The sequence below is a fragment of the Equus quagga genome, chromosome 21 (assembly GCF_021613505.1).
Source record: "Equus quagga isolate Etosha38 chromosome 21, UCLA_HA_Equagga_1.0, whole genome shotgun sequence".
Classification (NCBI taxonomy): domain Eukaryota; kingdom Metazoa; phylum Chordata; class Mammalia; order Perissodactyla; family Equidae; genus Equus; species Equus quagga.
In genome coordinates, this window is record NC_060287.1 from 29,819,470 (window position 1) to 29,845,968 (window position 26,499).

At 40.1% G+C, this 26,499-nt stretch overlaps 1 protein-coding gene across 1 annotated transcript in view; it reads left to right on the plus strand.

Annotated features, from left to right (window-relative positions):
• Positions 1-26,499, plus strand: part of ITSN1 (intersectin 1) — a 203,270-nt gene that overhangs the window by 74,673 nt on the left and 102,098 nt on the right. Inside the window, exons 6-14 of the mRNA XM_046648063.1 lie at positions 3,517-3,768; positions 5,313-5,409; positions 8,676-8,776; positions 14,108-14,171; positions 17,492-17,629; positions 19,229-19,344; positions 22,374-22,636; positions 24,762-24,911; positions 24,999-25,139. Of these exons, the coding sequence (XP_046504019.1) occupies positions 3,517-3,768; positions 5,313-5,409; positions 8,676-8,776; positions 14,108-14,171; positions 17,492-17,629; positions 19,229-19,344; positions 22,374-22,636; positions 24,762-24,911; positions 24,999-25,139 (1,322 nt within the window). The remainder of the gene's footprint in view (positions 1-3,516; positions 3,769-5,312; positions 5,410-8,675; positions 8,777-14,107; positions 14,172-17,491; positions 17,630-19,228; positions 19,345-22,373; positions 22,637-24,761; positions 24,912-24,998; positions 25,140-26,499) is intronic.

A 26,499-nucleotide genomic window follows, 5' to 3' on the forward strand; every position in this document is an offset into this window, starting at 1 on the left:
TGTCAAGTGGGGGAAGCAAGCAAATAGATAAAAAATTCTGTAAAACAGGGTAACACGATAGAGAGTGACCCATGGGGCAGGGTGGTCAGAAAGAATTTTCTGAGGAGCTGACTTAGAGATGAGAGCCATGTGAAGACCTAGGAGAGAAGCCTTCCAGGCAAAAGGAACAGCAATTGCAAAAGTCCTAAGGCAAAAATGAGCTTGGTGTGTGTGAGGAACAAAAACGAGAGCATTGTGGTTGAAATACTGATAAGTCAGAAGATCAGGGAGGTAAGACACAAGCCAGAGGGGTTAGGGCTTGATAAAACCCACTAAGGAATTAGAATGTCTTTTTCTAAGTGCAGCTGAAGCCTATGGAGAACTTTTAAGCAGAGGAGTGACATGGTTGATGGACACTTAGAAAAAGTAATCTGTGTTATGTGGGTTTCAGGGGCACAGCAGTAGAACAGAGGGAACTCAGAGATGATGGTGATTTAGATCCCGGAGGTGATAATCAATGTGGAAGATAGGGTAGAATTCGATTAGTTATAGCGTGTAATTTGGAGGAGAAGTAAATCAGATTTTGACCGTGTTAGGCTTGAGGGTCAAGTAGCTTTCCAAGTTGGGGTGTTCAGGAGGCAGAAAAGTCCATCCATGTGTCTGCAGCTCAGAGGGCCCATCAGCTCTGGGAGAGTTTGAGTGTGGATGGCAGTGAAAGCCTGGGGACTGGGTAAGATATCTTAGAGAGAAAGTTGTGAAAGGATTTCAGTCTTAAATGGAACTGGAGGATGTAAAATGGAGACACTCGCACATCACATGTGTCCTCAGCAAAACAAAACTTAAGGACTGAGACTGATTTCCTGTAAATGCCTGAAAACCGAAACATCCCTCAGCCAATGAACGTCCGCCAGAAACCTCTCCCCATCCTCAAGCCAATGAACTTGCTGCATGGACTCTAACTGAATTCCTCTCTCCTTGCCCGTAAACACAACCCACCTCAAAGCCTCAACGGGCTCGCCTGTTGCTTGCACAGTTTGTGGGTCCCAAATTGCGGTTCCTCTGCTGTTCCCTAAAAAACTCCTTTTCTGGTAATTTGAGCTTGCCTCAATTTTCTTCTTTGTTTAGGTTGACAAAATGTAGCTAGGGTAGGCAGAAGACCTATAGGACCAAGCCTTGGCAGTCTGTGACATTTAAAGGGGTATAAAAGGGAAGAAGCCAGGAAACAGTGAAGAGCGGGGAGGTTGGTGTCCTACTAGCCGAGAAAAGTGTTTCAAGAAGGAAGGCGTGCTCCATTCTTTGAGTTGCTTCTGAGAGACTGAGTAAGAAAAGGACAGAAAAGTGACTGGATTTGACAAGATGAGTCTGTGCATGGTCTTGACGTGCAGTTTCATTGGACTGGGAGAGACCAAAGCCTGATTGGAGGCTGGGAAAAGGAGAAAGTTTAACTTACAGGGGAGATAGCTAGAGGAGCATGTGAGCCGAATGATGGTGTGTTTAAGATGGGAAGTGCTCGCACATTTTTAGAGTAGAGAGGGAAAGTTCAGTGGTTGAGGAGAGTTGGGAAAATTTCAAGAATTAAGACTCAGCATAGTCGAGAGGGATGGCATCCAAAACAACCTCTGTTAGATGTATTTATTTAGAAATATTCGGAAATACTCATCCATTCAGAAAAGGTAGTCACTTGGTAAAAAGATGATAGTCTTCGCAGTGGCTCTATAAAAGCTGAGTAGGTCACTTAAAATGGAAACATTGTGATGTTAGAGAATACTCACAATGATTGTGCCCGGGATAAGACCTGAAGGATCTGGAGCAGTCTAGTCCCTAGGAACTCTCAAAACTAATCCAACAAGCCTTCCTTCTGGGGCAGGACTCCACACCGAGGAGAAATGACTGGGCGTGGAATCAAAATTGAACAGGGCAGTGACACGGAGACAAAAGAAGGAGAAGGTCAAGACCAAAGTGGGGACGGAGAGCGGAGACGAGATCCCAGGAAGCAAGGCTCACATAAAAATGAGCAACAGGCAGTTTCAAGCAAGGGCGAATCCCACACAGTTATTATTAGAAAAGAGAGAATGAAGAGCTGAATTAACAGCCCCGTGGACAATGACAGCACTCCAGGAACCTACTGTTTCAAAGCAAGCAAAAAGATACTAAGAAAATGATACAAGTCATGAAAGACCTACAGAAATCAGTTTTCAAACCTCAGAAATAAGGTGACAGAAGTCAGGAAAGAATAAGAAATAAAAGAAAAAGTCATTTCAGAGGAATGAAGACTAAACTAGAAGCCACATAAGAGATACTGTCTGCACAGAAATATAAAGTAAAAGAGGAAGATTTCAGAAATTAAAAGGAAATGAAGAAGGAGAGGAAAAGGATTTGAGAAAAAGTGATACACGTTGAAGGTGAAGAAAATTACGTCTCTGATTAGTTGGAGCGCAGGAGCTTCTGCTCCTGTGGAGTTGGAGTGTGCCACACTCCCAGCCGAGGGCTGTGTTCACCAGCCTGGAAGCTCTCCAGACCCCATAGGGTAGGAGTTCTTATGGAGGTTCCATTACGTAGGCATGATTGATTGAAGCATTGGCCATTGGTGATTAGCTCAGTCTCCAGCCCCTCTACCCTCCCCTGAGGTTGGTGTGGAGGGGGTGGGGCTGAAAGTTCCAACCCTCTAATCATGCCTTGGTTTTTCCTGTGACCACCTTCCATCCTTCGGCTATCTAGGGAGCCCCCCAGCCACCAGTCACCTCATTAGTGTAGAAAAGACACTCTTTTACACCCCAGAGATTCCAAGGGTCTTGGGAGCTCTTATGCTGGGAACCAGGGACCAAGACCAAATATTATTAAAATATGTTACTATCACTCAGGAAATCAGAAGGGTTTTAGGAGCTCTGTGCCACGAACCAGAACGAGGACCAGATGTCACATTGTGATATATTGTGATAATTATTGTGGTATGTCGTGATTATTGTGATATTATGTGTCACAATAGCACAAGTTGCGTTAGGGAAACAAAGAAGAAAGGAAACGTTTCTTTTAGTTCTATTATTTTTCATTTATTGGTTAGAGTATTTCTATAGAGAAACTTCCCCATCAAATCTTTGGTTACTCTGAGGTTCAGGATGTAAAGGAAAGGCAAGATAAATATTTGATTTATTTTCTCCCTTTATTTACTATTTTCAAAAGAGTGAATCGATTACCTCTCATGACCAATTCGAATGTTTTTCGTTGATTTGTTTTTACATGTCATTATGAATTTGTGAATTTAATTCTCTTTGGAGGCTTTCAGTCCATTGCACTTATTCTTCTTATTGATCCTCGCCTTTGGCCACTAGATCCCTCTTCACAGTGGGTCTGGAGCCCTTCTGATGTGATCCTTGACGTAATTTTTGGTGCTCTTCAAAATGATTAATCTGAATTCGTATTTTAAATGGAAATATATTACAAGTGGAATGTGTTTTTCTTGAAGCAATCCTGGATTAATTATCATTGAATGTTGAAATGTGGTCCAGAGTGAATTTTGTTGGATTTTTTCCTTCTTAGGTATAGGAGGTATCGCCAGCGTGCCACCACTTACAGCTGTTGCTCCAGTGCCAATGGGATCCATTCCGGTTGTGGGAATGTCTCCGTCCCTCGTGTCTTCTGTTCCTACAGCAGCAGTGCCTCCCCTGGGATCCATTCCGGTTGTGGGAATGTCTCCGTCCCTCGTGTCTTCTGTTCCTACAGCAGCAGTGCCTCCCCTGGCCAACGGGGCGCCCCCTGTTATACAACCTCTGCCTGCATTCGCTCATCCTGGTATGTGATCTGCCGAAACCACAGGCCGAATTCTCACCACTTGTGTTTTACTCCTCATTCTTATTAAATCTTCACCTCCTGATTATATTTCAATGGTATATTATTTCAGAGGAAAACATCTTCATTTTTTCCCTTTAATTTCTCGCTTTTTTTCAGCACATTAAATGGGATGGGCTAGGCTAGAGAGAGAGAAAGGGGAATGGAATTAAGGAGCTCTGGGTGCTGCTGTGGACAAAGGTGAACTCAGCGACTAAGACTGAGAGCATAGTTTTCCTTTCGAGGGCTTGACAAGAGCAACTGCAGTTTGAACATGTATTTCCAGGTATCAGTTACTGCTTTTCTTCAGCTGCTGTGAATTGCTAATAAACAAGCCAGTCCCTTCGGAGTAGAATAATGTAGGAGAAAAAAAGAACATTGCATTTTTTTTTTTTTTTGAGGAGGTGGAGTGAATCAGACAAGGAGGAAGGAAGTCTATTAAATGATTGAATATATTAAGCTTGTAGTATTACGTGCTTGCTTAATTGAATGAAAGGATTAAAAAGTTCCTGGTTTCATTAATCTCCTTTTGAGACTTTATTCCAAGTCTTTTTCCCTTTAGTTAAAAGAAAACATAAACTGTAGCTAAAGATAGGCTTAGTCTAACAAATCTTACTGAATTCTTATCAATATGGAAAGCGTTTTTTAAAAAGGTGCTTTGGATCTGCCTGAGTGAACTCAGCAGTGATGACAGCGTGGGTCTTAGTGTTGTATCTCAATCATCATTTCTGTGCCCATTCCCCTGGATTTATTATATCTGTCAGGATGTGTCTGTAAGTTATGGCCAGAGAATCTAAATGTACCTCTTTCTTTAAAGGTTTTCTTGTCACGTGTAGTTCATCTTTCACGTGTGACTGTGACTGCAGATGTGGTGGCCGCCGAGAAAGTGCTTGCAGTTGTTTTTCCAGGAGTGTTGGTGAATCCACACACTCGGCCTTGTTTGTCTTTGCGGCCAACGGCAAATGTTGCAAGACGGGAGGCAGGGATGAGGGGAGTGTGGCTAAGGCTCAGAGTTTTTCCATTGACACACGGCTAACCAGCCTCAGTGAGAATCAGACACAGAAGCTGACCCTCCCTAGTGTCACATGTTATCTGGCCAAGACTGCAAGTCTGTGACTCCCTGGCTCCTGCATCTGGGACTAATACTTCAGCTCCTTCAGTGCAGTTCAGAGTATGCCATCTATATATTTCAGCTGTTACTTCTTTAACTGTTGGAACAGATCCTTTAAAATGTGACACCAAATGTTTAATGAAGAGTAAAATTTTATGGATGTAAACATTATTGCCTAGTAAGGTAATTTTCAGTAGGAACAAGTAAATCTAGGAATGTTTTTGGTGAGAGGGCAGGAAGCAAGGAGGGAATAATGCATTCTGAGTCCAGGAGGGTAAGAAGGGAGCAATAATTTCTGCCTCTGATTTGATGGCTATGCATTTTAATTTTTGTAAATAGGGAAAAGCTTCTTATCTTTGTAGAATTAAAATTATTCAACACTTATTTATTTTTACAGCAGCCACATTGCCAAAGAGTTCTTCCTTTAGTAGATCTGGTCCAGGGTCCCAATTAAACACTAAGTTACAGAAGGCGCAATCATTTGACGTGGCTAGGTAAGTTTGCTTGTTTTTAAATGGGCAGTTTGGGTAAAGCCATTATCTGATTAACTCATAAATTTGAAAATGAATTAGCCATGTTCTGTATTTATTGTCTTTTATTTTGTAGAATGCCCATAATTTTCTTAATTCTGTATAATATTACTAAGTTTTACCATTTTTTGTTGGAGAGATGACAGAATGAAGATATGACATTCCCTTTAAAGGCTTTGCATGTTGGTTTTTTAAGAGTATAATAAATAGGTAGTAGTAAATGTTTAAAACTAATAAAATAGAACTCTAGGTATGAAGGAAAAAAGCAAATTAACTATTTTGTGTTAATCATTTGAAAGTTTATTGGGGCCAGCCTTGTGTCCTGGTTGTTAAGTTTGGCGCATTCTGCTTCAGTGGCCTGGGTTTGCAGGTTTAGATGCCAGGTGCAGTCCTACACCAATCGTCAGCCACTCTGTGGTGGCAACCTGCATATGAAAAATAGAGGAAGGTTGGCACAGATGTTAGCTCAGGACTCATCTTCCTCAGCCAAAAAAAAGAAAAAGTTTATATATAAACTTTTTAAATATGAAAATTAGAGCCATAATTGGCCTTATTTTAAATTCTGTCTCAAATAATCTTAGGGAGTCTGTGTGGATTATTAGTAAACATTATTTAAGATCAATTTTTAGGGGCTGGCCCAGTAGCACAGCAGTTAAGTGGGCACATTCTGCTTCGGTGGCCTGGGGTTCGCTGGTTCAGATCCCAGGTGTGGACATGGCACCACTTGGCACACCATGCTATGGTAGGCATCTCACATATAAAGTAGAGGAAGATGGGCACGGATGTTAGCTCAGGGCCAGTCTTCCTCAGTGAAATGAGGAGGATTGGCAGCAGTTAGCTCAGGGCTAATCTTCCTCAACAAAAAAAAAAAGATCAACTTTTATGAAATGAGTTATTCAGATTAGTGGACAGTTGTTACTAATCAAATATGTGGCTCAATTTTGGCAAAGCTTACATGACCTTATTGCTTATATTTTGGCCAATATTGGTTTCATGTTATCTTTCATATATATTTATTTTTACCCTCTTTGTTTCCCTTGCATTCTGCTACACTAAGATTAAAAATTAAGTCTCTTGCAAGCCATCTCAAAACTTTTAGAATGAGAAGGGGGTGTAAATAGAGACAATTCCATCTTTTCTTGTTTCAGTCCTCATTAGAAATCTTTCCTAAGTGAATCAAGTTGTTTTTCCACTTTAAAGAGAAGAAAAACATGTTTAATATAATTCAGAAATTCATCTTTTAAAAAACGATTTAAAGAGAATCCGTCAACTGAAAAGCACTGTACCATGTGCCCTGTGCACGTTAGCTCCTTGAGAGCTCACCTTCTTCCCCATAAGATGACTGTAGTATTTTCTCTATGGTGTAGATGAGGAAGAAGCTCAGAGACGTTAAGTGACTTGCACAAGATAACGTAACTCTTAAGCGATAGAGCTAAGAGTTGAACTGAGTTCTTTCTGATTTTAAGGCATGAGTTCTTGCCCATGGAAGTTTGCTCTAAAAACTTCAGTGAATTGTGGTACACAGGTGTTTGTGTTCCACGTAATTCAGCCTTTCTTCCTAAGATGAGGGAACATTTATTGAGCATCTGCTTTGCCAAATACCTCATTAATCTCCTTCAACCCCACAACCCCTGTGCAGTAGTTATTGTCTGAGAGTCGTGCTGTGCAGCTCAGCAAACAGTAGCAGAGCTGAGAGTTAAACTCAGATCAGCTAACACTAAATTCCCTGTTTTTCACGTGTTCTCCTGTACCATGCTGAAGTTTTCAGTCTCCTCGGGCTCCCCACAAGGGTTTCTGAAATCCGTCTTAAAATTGATTTGTGCCATTAGAACGAATAAACAATCAGTATTAGCAAACATTAATGCTATTAAAACAACTTTTTTTTTGGTAGTCATGTTTTCAATAGTCGAAATTTCTAGCAAGTTTTGGTAATGTCACATCTAACTTTTTGGTTTCCTATTAATGAGTTTTGAGTCTATTTAAATTCTCAGGAACTTGGCAGAAAACTATGACTTGATAAGTCTAATCTGGGACACCTTCTGTGTGTAACACCCTGCATTCCTGGGGTGCAGGAGAAAGATAATTAGCTTCTTAACAAATAGGCCAGAGTTGGAATCAGCAAAAAGTTAGTTTAAAATGAGAGGGTTGTTGCAGAAGTACTCACAGCAGAATAGATCTTGGTAAGTGTTTTTTATTAAGAAATTTATAAAAATTGAAAAGGTGAGTTTATATAGGTACTTGTCAAGTGTTTGGGAGCCACTTCTATGCTTTAAGAAGTGCATATAGTAAGTATAAGTGCATAGATAATATACATAAATAAGGATGAATAGGTTTAATTTATGATTAAAATTTTGCTTTTACATGTGAGAAATGGATATTTTTGTTGAAATGAAAGGAAATTGCAAATGGGGCATTGGTTGTAATCTTTCCTGGAAGTGGGATGCCATGTTTACAGTCAGCTCAGCCACTGTGTTTAAATTGCCTGATTTAGACATCTGGCTCTTAACAAGCCTTGGGTACCAATGTGCTACCCGGGTGGGAACCACTCTGAGGAACTCCTCACTGCGGAGGTCTAGACCCAAGCTGACTGCTGGCAGGGGTTCCTCGGGTCTGCGTTGCTGAACATTTGCAAGGAAAGGTGGGGTCTGGATGGCAGTCCAGAAAGCAGAGCTCCGTCACTGCTCCGCTGACTTGCCAAGCCCCTGGAAGTGCTCTCTTGTCTCTGGGAAGCTCTCCATTTGTGGGAATTTGAACTTCCCAGAATGAAACAATTTCCCTTCATTAAGAAATACATCCTGTATTTTGTTGTGTAGTAAGTTAGGCAATTATTTGTTTGCTGTCAGCATTACTTTTTAAACCAAAAGATAACTGTTCTGGAAGTTTAGAAAAGCCTGGACGTTATTGTATCACGCCACTTCCAAGGAGATTGTCCATACTTTTATAGAAACTTTAAATTATTAAATTATATGTATAACTTGAAGCAGCCACTTGGTCTGTTAAGTTTACCCTTGATTTGGAAAAATAATGAGCTTATATGTTTTGAGAGAAATGTTTATAACCTTAAAAAATGAAAATACTCATTACAGAAAATTCAGAAATAGTGATTATAAAGCGAATAAGATGTTAAAGCTAATTTTCTAGAGGAGTTCTTAGTTTACTGTTTTTAAAGAACTTAGGCTGTTTCTTACTGTTAGTCATTTTTTTCCTGTCCTCCCTCTTGTCCCGTCCAGTGTCCCTCCAGTGGCGGAATGGGCTGTTCCTCAGTCATCCAGACTGAAATACAGACAATTGTTCAACAGTCATGACAAAACTATGAGTGGACATCTAACAGGTACTTGCAAATAAGAATTAATTTAGTGAAGTATCTTTGTTCTGAATGCAAATTGTTTATAGATGTTGAGCCAATGATATTTTGCAAATGTCTTTCTCTATTTTTTTTCTAAACAGTGTTTTCATTGTCCCTCTCATCTTGAGTTCTCATCTACTGATAATGTCACAGTTAGTTTATTCTCCAGTGCCACAGGCTCCTGCCACTTTGCTTCTTGGTAAACGGAACGTAGACCAAAGATCCTCCTGCACACGGAATGCCACTAGTATGCAAATCAAAGCACTAGCAAAGAAGTGCTGCTGTGAACAAAATCTGGTTCAAGTTCTGAAGTCCAGCTTTGTAGGTGAACTTGAAACTGCCTGCTCGCAGAGTCAGTGTTTAAAGCAGTGTGCGGGATGAAAGGGGACTGGTCGGGGAGTTTGAAACCTGGCTCTGTCATTGACTAGTGGAGGTCCCTTTACCAATACTGATCTTATTTCTTCATGTATAAAAGGCCAGAGTTAAATTATGTGATGTCAATGGATTACAAAAAAAGATTCTATAGTCTGTGTTAGAAGAGTACAAAGGATTTTCGGATACTGTTCAGAAACCTTTCTAATGAGGGGTTAAACACTTAAAATTGATTAGAGAGTCATAAAGAAAAGCATAGTTTTGATAAAGGAAAATAGAGACCTCTGATGAACATTATGTGTAAAAGGGAAAAATGTAAGTGCCCTTTAACAAATAGGAAAGGAAGGGAGAATGGGTTAGTTTTCCTGAGGTGGAAAAGCACTGATATATAACACAAAACACTTTTAATTTCTGATTCTTACTATCTTATCTGCTTCTTACCATCACTTACAATTGCAGTTTTTACTTCCAAAAGAAAAATTCATCCTTGTTTTAAAAAGTCAGGATTGGGTGAGACTTTGAAGGGTTCTGGTCTAGTCTTGAACCGTGTCCCCATAAGGGATCTCAGCAGTCATCTCAAATAAGCATGTATTTGTATCTGAATGGGGGAATTTCAAGTAGACGCAGATTCTCTGTATGCCAGCTCACTCTGCTGAAGCAGTAGCTGTCATTTTTATACAGGGAACGAAACACCAGTCCCGCTTACATGGGCACTGAAGGAATATTCAGTATATAGTTTTGAGTACAGCCATGCACTCCGTAATGACAGTTCAGTCACCGATGGACAGCACAAACAACAGTGGTCTCATAGCTTAGTACCGTGCAGCCTAGGTGTGCAGTGGGCTAGCCCATCTGGGTTTGTGTAAGTGCACTCTATGATGTTCGCACAAGGACGAAATCGCCTGCTGGCCAATTTCTCAGATTGTATCTGCTTCGTTAAGCAACGCGTGACTGTCCTGTGTAACACAGTTTGACACCAGTACTCCATACAGACCCAGGACCACAGTGTCGGTGAATCTGAAAACATTTCTTCAAAGCATTGTTGGTGTTTCTGTGCGTTAATTAAAATAGTCCAACTACAGTATCTGCATCTCAAAGATAATGAACCAGGCACTGGAATATTTAGAACTTTTAATATCTGATACAGAAAGTAAAGCTTGAGATATGCTGGAAAGAGCAGAATTTGCTAAGGTTTATTGGTATACTTACTACTGTTTTGTCCGGGCAAGAATTTAAGGTGGGAATTTTATTTTCAAACCAGATCTTTGTATAGTCAATGTTAAATAGAGTGATTTCTTACAGTAAATTTAAAAATAGGAATAAATAAAAGAAATTTAGTTTGCTTCCTCTTTTTGAGGAATCAATATAGGGTATATTTTAGGCCAAATAAGACTGTTGATGGAAGCAGAGCAGTTGTGTTGCGATGGGTGAAATAAAAAGATCATTGTCATGATCACAACCATGAAAATAATTGTATGAATCCTGGGCCCCCAAAGCAGTTACTCACTCAGGTTAAGGATAAGAGGAATATCAAGAAAACTGAGAAAAGTCCCAGAATATAAAGAGGCCCGAGTGAAATATATAATTTAATATTCTTAATTTCTTGTTTTTCTTCCTTCATGGTTTTGTTTTTTTGTGGCTTCTTGTTTTAAAGGAATTAAAAAGCATCATAAAAACTTGCATATAATTACAATTTCTTAATCTAGTGCAATAGCTCTCAGCCTTGGAGTTGTGCCATCCTAGTGCTATGAATACCAGTTAAAGTATAGGAGTTGTGGAAAATTTGTGTTTTAATATCGATTAGAGGAGAATCTAGGTTATCCTTACGCGTGTGTTTTGGAGTAGGGTGGAATCATAGTGCTCCGAGAGCTGCGTGTAAACTGCAGCCTCACTGGTCTGTGCTGTAGCCTGTGGCAAATCCCCAGTGTTAATAATGCGCTGTTGGTGTTAGAGGGATGCCTGAGTACCATTGTGTTTTACTTTCACATACTTCTTTTGGATGCCATCTAATTCTGGCTACATCTGTAAGAGTATGTTGTGGGCATAAGAATGCCATTGATTGGCCCCAAAGCAGAAGATAGTGAGAACTTCTGAGCTTGTGATATGAGCTAATCACTGTGGGAGGGAAAGCTGGTCTAGCAGCAGCACAGCTTACCCCCCATTGATTACCTGGGTTGATTTAGCTGATGCAGTTGGTTATGTGGGCATCCCCTTGTTCATTCGCAACTTGATGAGTATCCTATTGGGTGGTCTTAAAAGAGACAGTCTGATAAATTAAGAGGGCCTGTTCTTTAATCAAGGCTGTATAAGTAGCTCTAGAATTCTGATAATCCTAGTAGTGCTAGCTCTCTTCTCAAAGAGATATTTTATTATCTTCTTGCATTCTGAAACAATGGATATGTTATTTGGTTGTTCGTATGGTAAGCACAAAAGCTAGTCTTAGTTATTGTTTGAAATAAAACATCACCTTCATTTAATTATCTCCGTTCTTTCCATTCATGCTTCCTTACCTGCACATGGATGCCCTAGTAGGGTCTGCGGACTCGAGATTTCTGTTTATCCTCGTAATGATTCCTCATAAGCCAGTACTCCAAGACTGGTATCCTGTTCTGAACGTAGGCTTCTACATGATAGTTCTGTGCACTTAGAGCTCAATTTTAGGCTGTCCTGTTATGCTAAGATGCTATCTTCACTGTTGCTGATCTAATTTAATGTTTCACAACCTTGTCATAGGGCACATAGAGTCAAGTATTAGAATTGCAAAAGACAGTGTGATCTTCCAGTACAGGGGTCAACAAACTTTCCGTAAAGAGCAAAATAGTAAACATTTTAGGCTTGCGGCCATACACTGTTGCAACTACTCAACTTTGCCATTGTAGTACAAAAGTAGCCATATATCACGCTTAAATGAATGGACATGGCTATCTTTCAATAAAACTTTATTTACGGAAACAGGCAGTGGGCTGGATATGGCCTTTGGGCTATGTTTTGCCAATCCTTGTTCTGGATCATTTCCCTCATTTCAGAGATGAAGGAACTTCCTGTTAGAGAGTGCAGGTAATTTTGTTAACGTCACATGTCATTAGGGTGTGAGAAGAGTCACTTCCAGAATCCACGTCCCTGATGTCCAGATCCAGGGCTAGATCGTTTCTTTTGTTGTTACACTTTTTGTTGAGAGTAGATGAAATAGTAACTTAGTTCTGAAGCGGGCAGAATTGTTACAAGTATAAATTAAAGAATTCACTAAAGTTTTGCTAGTTCTACTTTAATGTTGCCAACATTCTAAATACGATGTTAGAGACTAAATACAATGATCAGTGAACTTTTCTCATTCCAGTATTCCACAGAACCTTTAGAACTTTCATAGAAATTCAGTAAAGATTGCTTATTATGCTAGATGCTCCCAATACTCACACACACTCATCCAACAGGAATGTGTATGCATGTTCACCAAAGCTTAGAATGTTCGCTATTCATACGGCCCCGAACTGAAAACTGCCTGAATGCCCACCAACAGTAGAATGGAGAAATAAATCGTGACATAATCACATAACGATATAACTATCGTTAGGGTTAATGTTCTGCAACTACACATGATAATATGTTGAGCAAAATAACCCAGACTTAACAGAAGACACACTGTGCCGTCGGACGTTAGGCTACGCTCGGCTGGAGGGAATGATGAGAAGGGGCTTCAGGAGGGCTTCTGGGGTGCTATTTCATGCTCTGGGTACTGTTGACTGTTTTCAGTTTGGCAAATTACTTGAGCTGTATACAAGTGCACATGTAAAAATACACATGTATATATTCACGTGTGCTTTTCTGTCCATATTTCATGTGTAAATGAAAGTTAAAGTATTGTGAGTAATATTAACTCCCATTTATCGAGCACTTTTTCTGTGCCAGCACTATGCTCCGCTCCATGTTACAGTTCCTTATACGATGGATCATAGACTTGTAAATCTGGAAGGAACCTCTGGAATGAGAAACCCAGGGTCCAACAAGTGAGGAAACTGCCTACCCCAAGTCACTCAGCAAATTCTAGATGGAACCAGGCCCGGTGCCCCCAGCCTCAGCGCTGTCTCTGCTGTTCTCTGATACTTCCTGTGCTGGATCCTTGCTGTGATCCTCAGAAATTCCTCACTGCTACAGCTTGCTTGCAGAAACACATCCACTTTTGTGTTTTTGATGAGGTGCCTTGGGAGTCAGTGATGGCTATAAGACATATTTGTCTCTCTCTCCCTAACCCTGGTTTATTGAAACAGTCAAAATCTCCCATTGTAGCCTTTGGCTCATAGCTAAAGCTAGTTTCATGCCAGAAATGAAGATATTTACAAGTATTTAAGAAATGAGAGCTGATTTTGAGAAGAGAGTTGAAATTCCAGGAATTTTTCTTTATTGCTAACGTAAGAAATGGCTGTGATATTAGCCGTTTGTGCAACTTTGAGCAAATCACTTTTCTTTTTTTTTCAAGTCTGTATAGTGAAATGGTTAGAAGACTTCTCTCTAAGATCTCTTTCTCCTCCAAGAGTCTGAATCTTCTCTGCATTTGTCTAATAGTCATGGTGGAGGCAACAGACCATCGCAGAAGATGTTGAATTTAGACAGAATAATGCAAATAAAATGCAAATAAAAGCCCAAGACAAATAGAGATGGTAATCCAGACAAAAGGGCAGGTTATATTTTGAAACTCTAATCTTTTACTTACTCTTCATTAAACATCCATTTAACAAAAATTTATTGGGTACGTGGAGCTTTGTGTTTCTCACCTTTTTCATTGGGGTTTAATTTCCTTTTCACAAATCCCCTTGAGTACTAGCAAATATTGTTTAAAGCACTGTGATCGCGTGAGATTGCACAGGCCGTGTGGGCAGAACGCTGGTCTTCCTGCACAGTGAGGATTTGCTGATTCCTCTATATGTCTGTGTCCTGGTTTCTTTTTAGGTCCCCAAGCAAGAACTATCCTTATGCAATCAAGTTTACCACAGGCTCAGCTGGCTTCAATATGGTAAGTAAGGAATAAAAAGTTCCTTGGTTTGCATAGGGAAACTTTTATTTCTTAAATTGGTATGGCCTGATGAGTCCTTAGATTGATGCCGTTGTTTATAGGGGCACGTGCGGACAGTATGCTGAATTTTTCAGTGGGTGATGATGATTACCTCTCTTACTTTCTCCCCTTTTGATTTTGAAAAATACAAAAGCAGAGAGATTAATATAATGAATTCTTAAGAACTCATAATGCAGCGTAAGTAAGTCTCCACTCATGGCTAGTCCTGGCTCTCCCCTCCTCCTTCCTGATTATTTTAAGCCAAATCTCAGTCATTATATTGTTTTCATCTGCAAATATTTCAGCTTGTATTTCCAAAAGAGATAGGGATTTTTTTTTTTTTTTGAGGAAGATTAGCCCTGAGCTAACTACTGCCAGTCCTCCTCTTTTTGCTGAGGAAGACTGGCCCTGAGCTAACATCTGTGCCCATCTTTCTCTACTTTAAATGTGGGATGCCTGCCACAGCATGGTGTGCCAAGCGGCGCCATGTCCGCACCCGGAATCTGAACCGGTGAACCCCAGGACGCCGAAGTGGAACATGTGCACTTAACCACTGCGCCACTGGGCCGGCCCCAGGGATTTTTTTTTGTTTAACATGACTATAATATCTGTAGTTCACCTAAAAATTGTAATAGTAATTCTTATCATTAAGTTTATCAGATAGTGTTGCCTCAGAATTTTTTTATAGTTGATTTGTTCAAATCAGGACTGAAATAAATCTACATTTTGCAACAATTGGTTGATAAATCTTTTTAAGTTTCCTTTAACCTTTAAACTCCCCCTTGTCTTGTTCCTCACTCCTCCCCTCAAAAAACAAAAACCCAGATCATTTGTCCTATAGTTTCTTGTAGTCTAACTTTTGATGATTGCATCCTGTGGTGTTAATTTATTCCTGTATTTCCTGTAGGTTGGTAATTAGATCTAGAGCAAGTTTTCTGCACCTCAGCACCAGTGACATTTTGGGCCCGATGATCTTTGTTGTGGGGGCCGTCCTGTGCGTTATAGGTGGTTTAGTAGCATCTCTGGCCTCGACCTACTAGATGCAAGTAGATCGCCACTGCTAGATGTGACAATCAGAAATGTCTCCAGACATCACCAGATGTCCCTGGGGTACAAAATCAATCATCCCTGATTGACAGCCATTCATCAGATTTGAGTTTGGTTGGTTTTTTTTGCAAGACTGCATCGGAGATGATATTGTATACTTTCATCAGGAGGCATGTAAATGTCTCTTTGTCTATTTTGTATTGATTTTCAAAAGTTGTTGGTAGGCATTGCTAGGTCCTTTGGGTTCCTTATATTTAAATGTTAACCATAATGATTTCTTAAGAGGTATGTAGGGCCTGGCCCCGTGGCCCAGTGGTTACGTTTGAGCGCTCTGCTCCAGTGGCCCAGGGTTTCACCAGTTTGAATCCTGGGCGCAGACATGGCACTGCACATCAGGCCATGCTGAGGTGGCGTCCCACATGCCACAATCAGAAGGACCCACAACTAAAAACACACAACTATGTACTGGAGGGCTTTGAGAGAAAAAGGAAAAATAAAATTTAAAAAAAATTTTTTTTAAAAAGTATGTGTCTCTGGGTTATGCATTATTCATTGATTCTGCCTAGAAAATAAGCCTGGTCTGTAATGAAACTGCTTACATGCTAAGTTCATGATTTGCTGCAGTGGTCATTGATATGGTTGCTTCCTAAGTGGTCAAGCTCCAGTCCTGGTCCCTTCTGCTTTGTATTAAAGGATCAACCTTTTACGAAAGAATAATAATAGGCCAGTTAATAACATCTTACATCTGTGGCGCATCCCGACCGCTTTAAGTCTGGATACGTACCAGTATCCTAGGGCCCTCTGAAATGCCAACTTAAGAGCTAACATTTATAGAGGTTGATTGGCAGTTTATTAGGTTTTTTCATGACACTAGAATATATTGAAATGCTTAAGTTTCTCATTTATAACCTACCCTCTGAAAAAAATACTCGAGACTTCTCCTACTAGAAAGTTATTATATTCTCCTTCTACACAATAAAAAGATATTTTTATTAAATATTTACAGCCATTGTAAATAGGCAAGTAAATAGTCAAGTATGAGGAAAAAAACAAATAAGAATTTCCCCTGCCTTCTAATGGGATCTACCTAGGAGCGGCTAGTGGTGGGACATGGAAAGGAGGAGCAGGCAGGGGTTTTCCCTGTGGCTCTGTTCTCTTTAAAACTGGGAGCCTGGCATCTGGAAAACGCAAAGCTACAGGGGCAGAAAAGAGATCATTGGTTGCCAGGGGCTGGGGCCAAAGGAACGGGTTGACTCAAGATATGGGGGAATTTTGGTGCTGATGAAGCTGTTCTGTATATTGTGGTAGTTACACAACCGAATATGTTCATCAAACCTCGCACAACTGTCCTCTAAAAAGGGTGACTGTTACTCTATGGAAGTTTACCTTTGAAAAACAAAAGAGTTTATGCCACCTGAGGAAATTTCAGATTTAAGAGGAGTTTCTTGATTTGTGACATCAGCAAAGCCAGGTTTCCAATGGAGCATCTGTCCTGTTGGGATTCTGGTGAACAGCCTTGTCCTGCATGCTCTTTTGGTGTCCAGAAGTTAAGTAGAATCACATTGTTGGACTTGCTAGAAAAATCGGTTTACTCTAATTAGCTACTAGGGCAAGTTGATTATGAAGAATGGTGGTAATTGAAACCTGAGATTAAGGAGCAGAAAATATCTTGGCTCTGTGGTTGGCGGCCATAAAGATCCACTTTTGTAGGCATAGGTCAGGAGTTGGCCAGCTAAGCCCAGTGAGCCGAAACTGGCCTGCACCTGTTTTTGCAAATGAAGTTTTATTATAAAAACAACCACACCCATTCATTTATTTGTGTCTATGGCTGCTTTCCTGCTGCAAGGACAGAATTCAGTGTGATAGAGACTGTGTGTCCTGCAAAACTTAAATATTTATTATCTGACCCGATAGTTTGCCAAGCATAGTCTTTAAAGACACTTAGAATATGTGTATGATACGTTTTAAATGGGCTTGCAAGATTTGAGAAGAATATAATTATAATCATGGTTAACATCTGTTGAATACTGACCACTATCCCAACTATATGGATTTTTTTTTTTTAATTTTTGCAACAGTAGTATGAAATAGGTACTATTTTTATAAACTGAGGCACAGGGAGACCCAACTGGCCTAGAGTCAGAATAAGAAAATAGAACATTTAAATCACTTATGAATAATAACAAGCATGCGTTTTCATGAAACTAGATTACAATTAACTTTTTGTTGAATAGGAATCTTTCTGACATTGATCAAGATGGAAAACTCACAGCAGAAGAATTTATTCTGGCTATGCACCTAATTGATGTAGCTATGTCTGGCCAACCACTGCCACCTGTCCTGCCTCCAGAATACATTCCACCTTCCTTTAGGTAAGGAACATTGGGCTCTTATAAGAAATTGTGTGCTGAGTATGTGGATTACAAACTTGGCTTTGTTAGCTGTGTATCTTATGGTCACTTTTATTGCTGGTGAGTGAATGAAATATCTATGAATTCAAGAAAATCCTCTAATCTAGGTTCTGTGTTAATCTTGGGCCTGTTCTGTTCTTTGAAGTACTTATAGTTTGTTAGTAAAACAATCAAGTAAAACATAAAAAAATTGGTGATTTTTGTACCAATCTGTATAATCAAAGCTCACCAAAAATTTTAGCAAAGTGAACCTGTATCAACTTATACATAGAAAATAAAGCAAGGAGATTCTGCCTGTGACTTCTGTATGTTGGAAAGGTAACAGAATGCTGGCAATGTAGAAATTATTATCAGGAAGATAATTAAAGAAGATTACCCTAGTCTGGAACACAGTCTCAGTGGAGGTGTCGAGAGGGTAGACCAAGGTCCAGCGGGGAGAAAGCCACAGTGACTGGTGTCCTCCACCTCCAGGCTCACATGCGCGCTCCCCGCTCCCCCCCAGACAGCTACGTCTCAAGGCTTTAGCTTAAAGACAAATAGCAGATCTTATAAGTGCAAAGAAGAGTGAAAGAAACACAGATAAGAATTTCTATCGTACTTCCTCAAACGTCAGGAAAGACTGGGGAAAAAATCCCCATAAAAGTAAGAGAAATGAAGCCATCACCGTCAGCATATGCACGGAACAGGAGCAAGCTGAGAGGACTGACTGTGTGGGGAGGAACCCAGAGCTGGGCACTTGGTCCATAAAATCTCACAGCTGCAGGAATCACTACTTGACTCTGGAGGCTGATAAAAAAGCATAAAAAGAAAGATAGGTAAATTGATTTAAAAGAGCAAGGTTAATGGTTTAAAGTGAAATTAATCAGTAAACTAAGTGGTTTGTTGTAAGGATTATGAAGTGTAGACATTTCATGTGTAAAAATGGAGAGACTTTGTAAAGGGAAAGGAGATGCTCCCATTTAGCTGAGCTGTTAATCTTCCTTTGGAGGAATTTAACAATCCATAAAGGGTAGTGGTAGTAACAGCAAACACTTGCTGTGTCCCAGGCAGTGCTCTAGCCATTTGACGATTATTCACTAATTCAATCCTTTGGAATTGCCCTAATTTTGAAGGGGTTCTAACCATTTGAACAAACTTGGCAGTCAGAGTCTGATCATGCTCAAATATTCATTTTCTAAAACCTCTTTATAAATAGAGAGGACCAAATCTTTATCTTTTTCTCGCTATAAATGAAATTTACAGGGCTAGCCCTGTGGCCGAGTGGTTAAGTTTGCCCGCTCTGCTTCAGCAGCCGGGGGTTTGCTGGTTCAGATCCTGGGTGCAGACCTACACACTGCTCATCAAGCCATGCTGTGGCGGCGTCCCACATAGCAGAACTAGTATGACCTACAACTAGGATATACAACTATGTACTGGGACTTTGGGGAGAAAAAAAAAAAAAAAGAAATTTGCTCTATGATATGGAATAATCTTTAAAAATTCTTTTCCATAATTTGCTCCATTGTACCTAGATAGCTTTATGTGAATTTCTTTCTTTTTTCTTTTTTTCCACAATTGCAGAAGAGTTAGATCTGGCAGTGGTATCTCTGTCGTAAGCTCGACATCAGTAGATCAGAGGTTACCAGAGGAACCAGTTTTAGAAGATGAACAGCAACAACTAGAAAAGAAATTACCTGGTAAGGCAGTTTTTATGTTTGAGTTATATCATCTTAGAGATTGTCCATCTCTAAGGCAAAGATGGAGGTAAAAGTAAATTTAGTTTTTGACATTCTTACTGTGTTCCTTTAACAGATCTTAGGAGACACATAATATGCTTTTGTATTTGGATATGTGTAGAAAATTAAGAACACTATGTACTTTGCTAATGCATAGTACACTCTTGTTTTAACTTTTAAGTTGAAATATGGTTATTTACTACTAAACAAAAATTTTATAAATGTTATCTGTAAAACACTCAATTGATAAACTGTTAAGGTGGTTGCTTAATACCACCAGTGCAGAAATATTATGTAAAATTGCCTACTGTTATTTTCTTAGGTTGTTATAAGAGAATTGGAAACTCCTCGGTAACATGAAGCTATTTTAAATTTAATATGGACCTATTTTAAAGAGTCTTCATTTACAGTGATAAATCTGCCATACTATTAAAATATTCTAAAGTGTCTATGAATTATTAGTGATGAAATAATTGGTACTAAGAAACAGTTGTGGAGTCTCTCTGTGTTAAATACTTTGTCAGTGTCATTTTGTTGCATTTAAAGTGCTCGTGGTTAATTGACCTGCTCAGGACACTAGCTCTCCCAATTTCCTCTTTAAATTAAATTACTTTTTGTTCATTGATGAACTCCTTATTGAAGATATTCTTTGTGCGAGGCTACGTGCTGAGTACAGTGAAGATTCTAAACATTGATCCATGGTCCATACCTTCTAGAAGGTTATACTATAATTGAGGATTTAAGACATCCACATAAACAATCATCACAGCATGCGTAAGTGTGATAAATTCCTGAAGGCAGCATTATAGATGCTCAGCAGAGCTCACTGATGGCTGGTTGGCGTGGACTGGGAAGGAGATGAGGAGTTAGTTCCGTGTGGTAGAGGTCACAGTTGAGTTGAGACTTGAAGATGAATAGAGTCATTACAAGTGGGAGGGAGCAACATTTCAGGTTGATGATAATGGGAATGAAGTCTCAAAGGCACATAAGGACAGGAATCCTTAGAATTTAGAATTTTCTTTTTCTGTTTGTGGTAAATATTCATTTAAAGTTCTGAACAGAAAGTGACATCGTCAGAGTTCTTTTTCATGCATTCATTCTTTCAACAGTCATTTATTATGTGGGTCGTATGTACCAGAAATAGGGCCAGATATTGAAATTTAAAAGATGTATAGGCACTTTTTTTAATTGAGGTAAAATTTGCATAACGTAAACTTGATCATTTTAAAGTGTGCAATTCAGGCTGTGTTAGCCAGCCTGGGCCGCCATAATAAAATACTGTAGTCTGGGTGGCTTAAACAGCAGAAATGTTTTTCTCATGGTTCTGGAGATGGGAAAGTCTAAGATTGGGGTGCCACTCAATTCAGTTCCTGGTGAGGGCTCTCTTTCTGGCTTGCAGATAGCTGCCTTCTTGCTGTGTCCTCACCTTTCTTTGGTTTGTGTCCATGGAAAGAGAGAAAGAGCTCTCTCTCTTCCTCTTCTTATAAGGCTCCTAATCTCACCGTGAGGGCCCCATTCTCATGACCTTATCTCAGCCCTAATTACAAAGGCCCCATCTCCAAATACCATCACATTGGGGACCTCGACATATGAGTTCGTGTGGTGGAGTGGGGCACATTTAGTCCATAACAGTGGCATTTAGTACATTTACAGTGTTGTGCAACCATCACCTCTATCTAGTTCTGAAGCGTTTTCGTCACCCCAAAAGAAAACAGCATACCCAGTCACTCTCCATTCTCCTTTCCCCCCCAGCCCCTGGCAGCCACCAGTCTGCTTTCTGTCCCTTTGGATGTACCCATTCTTTATATTTCATATGAATGTATATACAATGGATGACCTTTTATGTCGAGCTTCTTTCACTTAGCGTAATACTTTTGAGATTCATCCACATGTAGCCTGTATCATTACTGCATTCCCTTCTGTGGCTGAGGGGACGTTCAGTTTTAAGGTGGCAGAGTAAAAGGGGATGCTGCCCCCTCTGAAATCACTCAAGGAGCAAGGAGAAGAAGAAAACCGAAACGTGCTCTCCACCTTTGATCTCTAATCCCTGACGACAGTGTGTGAGCAGAGTCTGTCTAAAGCAGTGAAGGCCAGACAGGAATGTGGGAAGAAGCCAAGGAAGGACGCTCATAGCTACAGATCTCGAGACAAAGTGCAAAGTGACAGTTCTTGAAATAGGTCCGGAACAATGGGAATGACGTGCTACACAGGCTGGCCGTGACAGCTTCCCTTGTCTGGGTTGGTTCCAAGGAGAAGCATGTGAGGCAAACACGAAATTGAACAGACACTGCTGAAAACATAGTAAGGGACGTGGAGGGTGGAATTTAAAAAAAAAAAAGTCAAGTAAATGGTTGTAAACACAATGTTAGCAGGATCAGAGAAAAATGAATGACCTGGGAAATAGGTCTAAAACTCATAATTAGTGTTCCGAAGAAATAAACTGAATAGTGGGTTAGAAGAAAATTATCTACTGAATGTGATCTACATATTGATGAGAGCACAGTTTGTTCTTCAGTGTGAGACACAGGATGCTCACCTTCGTACCTCTGCTTTCAGAAGTTGTCTTGTTTGTTAGAGTCACAGACACATCAGCAGAGTTAGAAGCTAAGGGGAGAGATTCATGGAACAGAAGAGAGAGGGAGTCAGTTGCTGAATCAAGGTCACGTGGAAGGGAAAGGAAAGAGTAACAGAGAAGGAAAGGAGATTGGTGATGATGCAGAACTGCTATAGAAAGATTATTCTAGAAACGGTGTTTGGCATTTTGAATACCACGATATGGTGTTCATCCTGGAGGGGAAAGTATGTAATCAAAGAGATTAGGTGACGGGCATTTCATAGTGCTTATTAATGAGGGCACGAGTGAAGGAAGCTTGGGGCTTCTGGGTTTGCGTTTATAGCACAAATTTCAAAAATGCCGTTGAATTTTTCTTTTGAAAATAGTATGTTGAAAATCATGACTTTTCATGATTGTGCTATTTCTTGTTTTAAAGTAACATTTGAAGACAAGAAGCGTGAGAATTTTGAACGTGGCAACCTGGAACTGGAGAAACGAAGACAAGCTCTCTTGGAGCAGCAGCGCAAAGAGCAAGAGCGCTTGGCACAGCTCGAGCGGGCAGAGCAGGAAAGGAAAGAGCGGGAGCGCCAGGAACAGGAGCGCAAAAGACAGCTGGAGCTGGAGAAGCAACTGGAAAAGCAACGGGAACTAGAGCGTCAGAGGGAGGAGGAGAGGAGGAAAGAAATCGAGAGACGAGAGGTAAGCAGCTGTGCAGCAGCCCCACAGTTAGCGCATGTGCTCCTGCACTCCCCCTTCAGAATTATTCAAGTAATACATTAATACAGTCGTTTTGTCCTTTTACAATTTAGCAGTTTTCGTGTATTCACAAAGTTGTGCAACCGTCACCACTATCTAATTCCAGAACATTTTCATCACCCCAAAAAGAAACTTGTTACCCATTATGTAGTTCCTCCCCATTCCCTATGCCCCACCCCAGCCCTTCACAACCACTAAGGTACTTTCTGTGTCTATAGGTTTGTCTCCTGCACCTTTCATGTAAATGGAATCATGCAGTATGTGGCCTTTTGTGTCTGGCTTTCACTTAGCATAATGTTTTCAGGGTTCATCCAAGTTATAGCATGAATCAATACATTGTTTCTTTTTATGGCTGAATAATATTCCATTGCATGGATATACCACATTTTATTTATCCATTTATCACTTGATGGACATTTGGGTTATTTCTACTTTTGGGCTCTTATGGATAATGTTGCTATGAACATTCATGCATGAGTTTTTGTTAATGTAGTTCTTGTAACAAACCAGTGATATCAGTTAAGTATTTTTTCAGACTTTGTTCCCTGCATTTATATACATATGTAGAAATGTAGAAGTTTATATGATGGAAAGGTTGGGGGTTTAGTGTAAATTTTTTTTTCTAAACCACAGTAATGGTATCATACTAATTACATCTTTCTGCACCTTTTTTTTTCACTTTAAAAAATATGTCTAGGAAATCTTCACTATATTTTATGGAAAGCTTCGTAAATTTGGTGCCATAGCTGGATAGGGGCTAAGCCAATCTCTTGTCGGTCTTTCCAGTTTTAGTATCTTGCTGCTGAAGCAATGCCATGATTCTCTTGTGTGAATGAAATGTATTTTAAAGATGAGGAATTTTTTTAGCAAAAAATAATACTTTGGTTTCATCTCCTAAAAATTGCTTTGGAAAACTTGTAGCCACAACCAGCCTTTTATTCAGGTAGAAACACACAGACACTTAACAGGATTTTAATTTCAGGATGGATTATCGAAAGATAAACAACCTTTCTTTTTTCAATTAAAAACAAAAAAACATTTTGGAGTATTTGTTCAGAATTATTTAATAGGCATTTACATGTGCCAGACATTGGTAGTCCCTGGACATCATAGTGTATAGGTACTGTGCCTGTCCTCCAGGCCCTTACAGTGTAGCTGAAGGACAGGTATGTAAGAAGCAATTACAATAAAAAGTCCCCTGCAGGGGTCAGCCCCATGGCCGAGTGGTTAAGTTCACACTCTCCACTTTGGTGGTCCAGGGTTTCGCCAGTTCGGATCTTGGGCACAGACCTAGCACCACTCATCAGGCCATGCCGAGGCGGCGTCCCACATGCCACAACCAGAAGGACCTACAATTAGGATATACAACTATGTACTGGGGTTGGGGGCGCTTTGGGGAGAAGGAAGAAAAAAGGAAAAAAAAAAACGATTGGGAACAGATGTTAGTTCAGGTGCCAGTCTTTTAAAAAAAAAAAAAAAAAAAGAGTCCCCATGTCCTCAGACAGGTGCTTTACCTGGCCGCCCTCAGAGTCAGTAGTGAGGAGAGCTGACATTGCCACAGAAATTACAGAACCTTCTGTGGTTAGAGAGGAGATGAATGATTGGGGTGATGGGGGTCACAGACTTTTGAAACTTGAAAAAAATAATAATTTCTTATTTGATGGAAGAAAGTTTTTTTGTTTTTTGTTTTGTTGTTCTGAGGGTTTTGGTTTGATTTTACTAGATGAAAGAAATTTTCCCTGATCTTTATGAGTCAGTAATAAGGAAGAGCAATTTTATTAAGCACATAAGCATTCTTGAAGGCATGAAGGATTGAATTCCAATGGTGAAATGATCCTGTCTTCATCTCATGTAAATATAATAGCTTTTCTGAATGTTCCCTTTTTTCCCATAGATGGAATACAGTTTGTATAAAATTCTTTTGCTTTTTTGTAGTATAAATTCTTGTAATGTTTAATAATATTCCATCCCTAAAAAAAAAGACTTACTATGTGTTACATTTATTAAGAGACATTGTATACTGTAAGTACTGAAAAGTTAATAAATCGTCTGTTCATCTGTGTCACAGGCGGCAAAACGAGAACTTGAAAGGCAGCGACAGCTTGAATGGGAACGGAATCGAAGACAAGAACTGCTAAATCAAAGAAACAAAGAACAAGAGGACATAGTCGTACTGAAAGCAAAGAAAAAGACTTTGGAATTCGAATTAGAAGCCCTAGTGAGTGAAGTTTGATTATGCTTCGGGCGTACACTAACATTGAGCCATTAAAATGCTAATAGTTCTTTTTATTTTCGTTTGTTAAAGAATGATAAAAAGCATCAACTAGAAGGAAAACTTCAAGATATCAGATGTCGATTGACCACCCAAAGGCAAGAAATTGAAAGTACAAACAAATCCAGAGAGTTGAGAATTGCTGAAATCACCCATCTACAACAACAGTTACAGGTGAGAACATGCGTTCCTGAAAAGCTTTTCGGCTTACGTGCTTTCCTCTGATTCATTTCATTCATCTATCCATCCAGCAAGCGTCCAGCATCTCCCATGTGCTAGGTGCTGGGAAGCCGGGATGAAGTAGACAAGGTCCTTGCCTGAAAAGTAGGCTGTGAAGTAACGAACTCAGCACGTTTGCCAAGCACCGCTGTGTGCCAGGCCACGCGCTCTAGTAGGCATGAGGACCCAGCAGTGAACGACAGGGACAAGAGCCCCCTTTGTGGAGCTTACCTTCTATTTGCAGGGCAGACAGACACTAACAAAATAAATCAAGTGTGTCCTCTATTAGACAATGAAAAGTGCTCTGGAGGGGCCGGCCCTGTGCCCCAGTGGTTAAGTTCGTGCACTCCACTTCTGTGGCCCAGGGTTTCATGGGTTCGGATCCTGGGTGTGGCCCTAGCACCACTCATCAAGCCATGCTGAGATGGCATCCCACGTAGCAAACCAGAGGCACTCACAACTAGGATATACAACTATATACTGGGGGGCTTCAGGGAGAAGAAGGAAAAAAGAAAAGATTGGCAAAGGATGTTGGCTCAGGTGCCAATCTTTAATAAGAAAGAAAAAAGAAAAGTGCTCTGGGGTGTGAGCACGGAAGACCTAGAGTGTCCTGGCTGTGATTTAAATAAGGTGGTCAGGACAGGCCTGTCTGTGAGGATGCCATTTGAGCAAAGACCTGAAAGAGATGAGCAGCTAAGCTATGTGGCTATCTGGCAGAGCAAGCTCAAGGTAGGGATCAACAGTGTGAAAGTCGTGGGCTATAGCCGGTCTCTGGAATGCCAGTTATGGAAAGGAGACCACTGTCATTGGAGCAGGTGGGGGCTGGATCATGTGGAACCTGTAATCCACTCATGGGACTTTGGCTTTACTGTGAGAATCACAATAAAGAAGTGCAGGTAAATATTTTAGGGGGAGTATGAGAGATACATGTGTCAAGAATAGTTGGGGACACAATGAAGTACTATAAGCAATTCTACTTTCATTTTATTACCTATCCAAAGTTGGCCACCAAGTTGTTATCATGTCACCTGGTTTGGTTTCATTTATTGAGTTGAGGGAGCGTCAAATTCATGTAGATAGGGTTCTGCATGTCATCATAAAACATGATCACTTTTGAACTTTGTGGCTTTTATCTCAGCTTCTTTTTCTTAGCATGATGACTTTGAGATTTATTCGTATTGTTGAGTGGATCAGTAGTTTGTTCCTTTTCATCACTGAGTAGTATTTCCCTATTTCTCCATTCACCGGTTTATTGACATTTAGGTTCTTTCCTGTTTGGGACTTTTATGGATAAGACTGCGATGAGCATTTATTT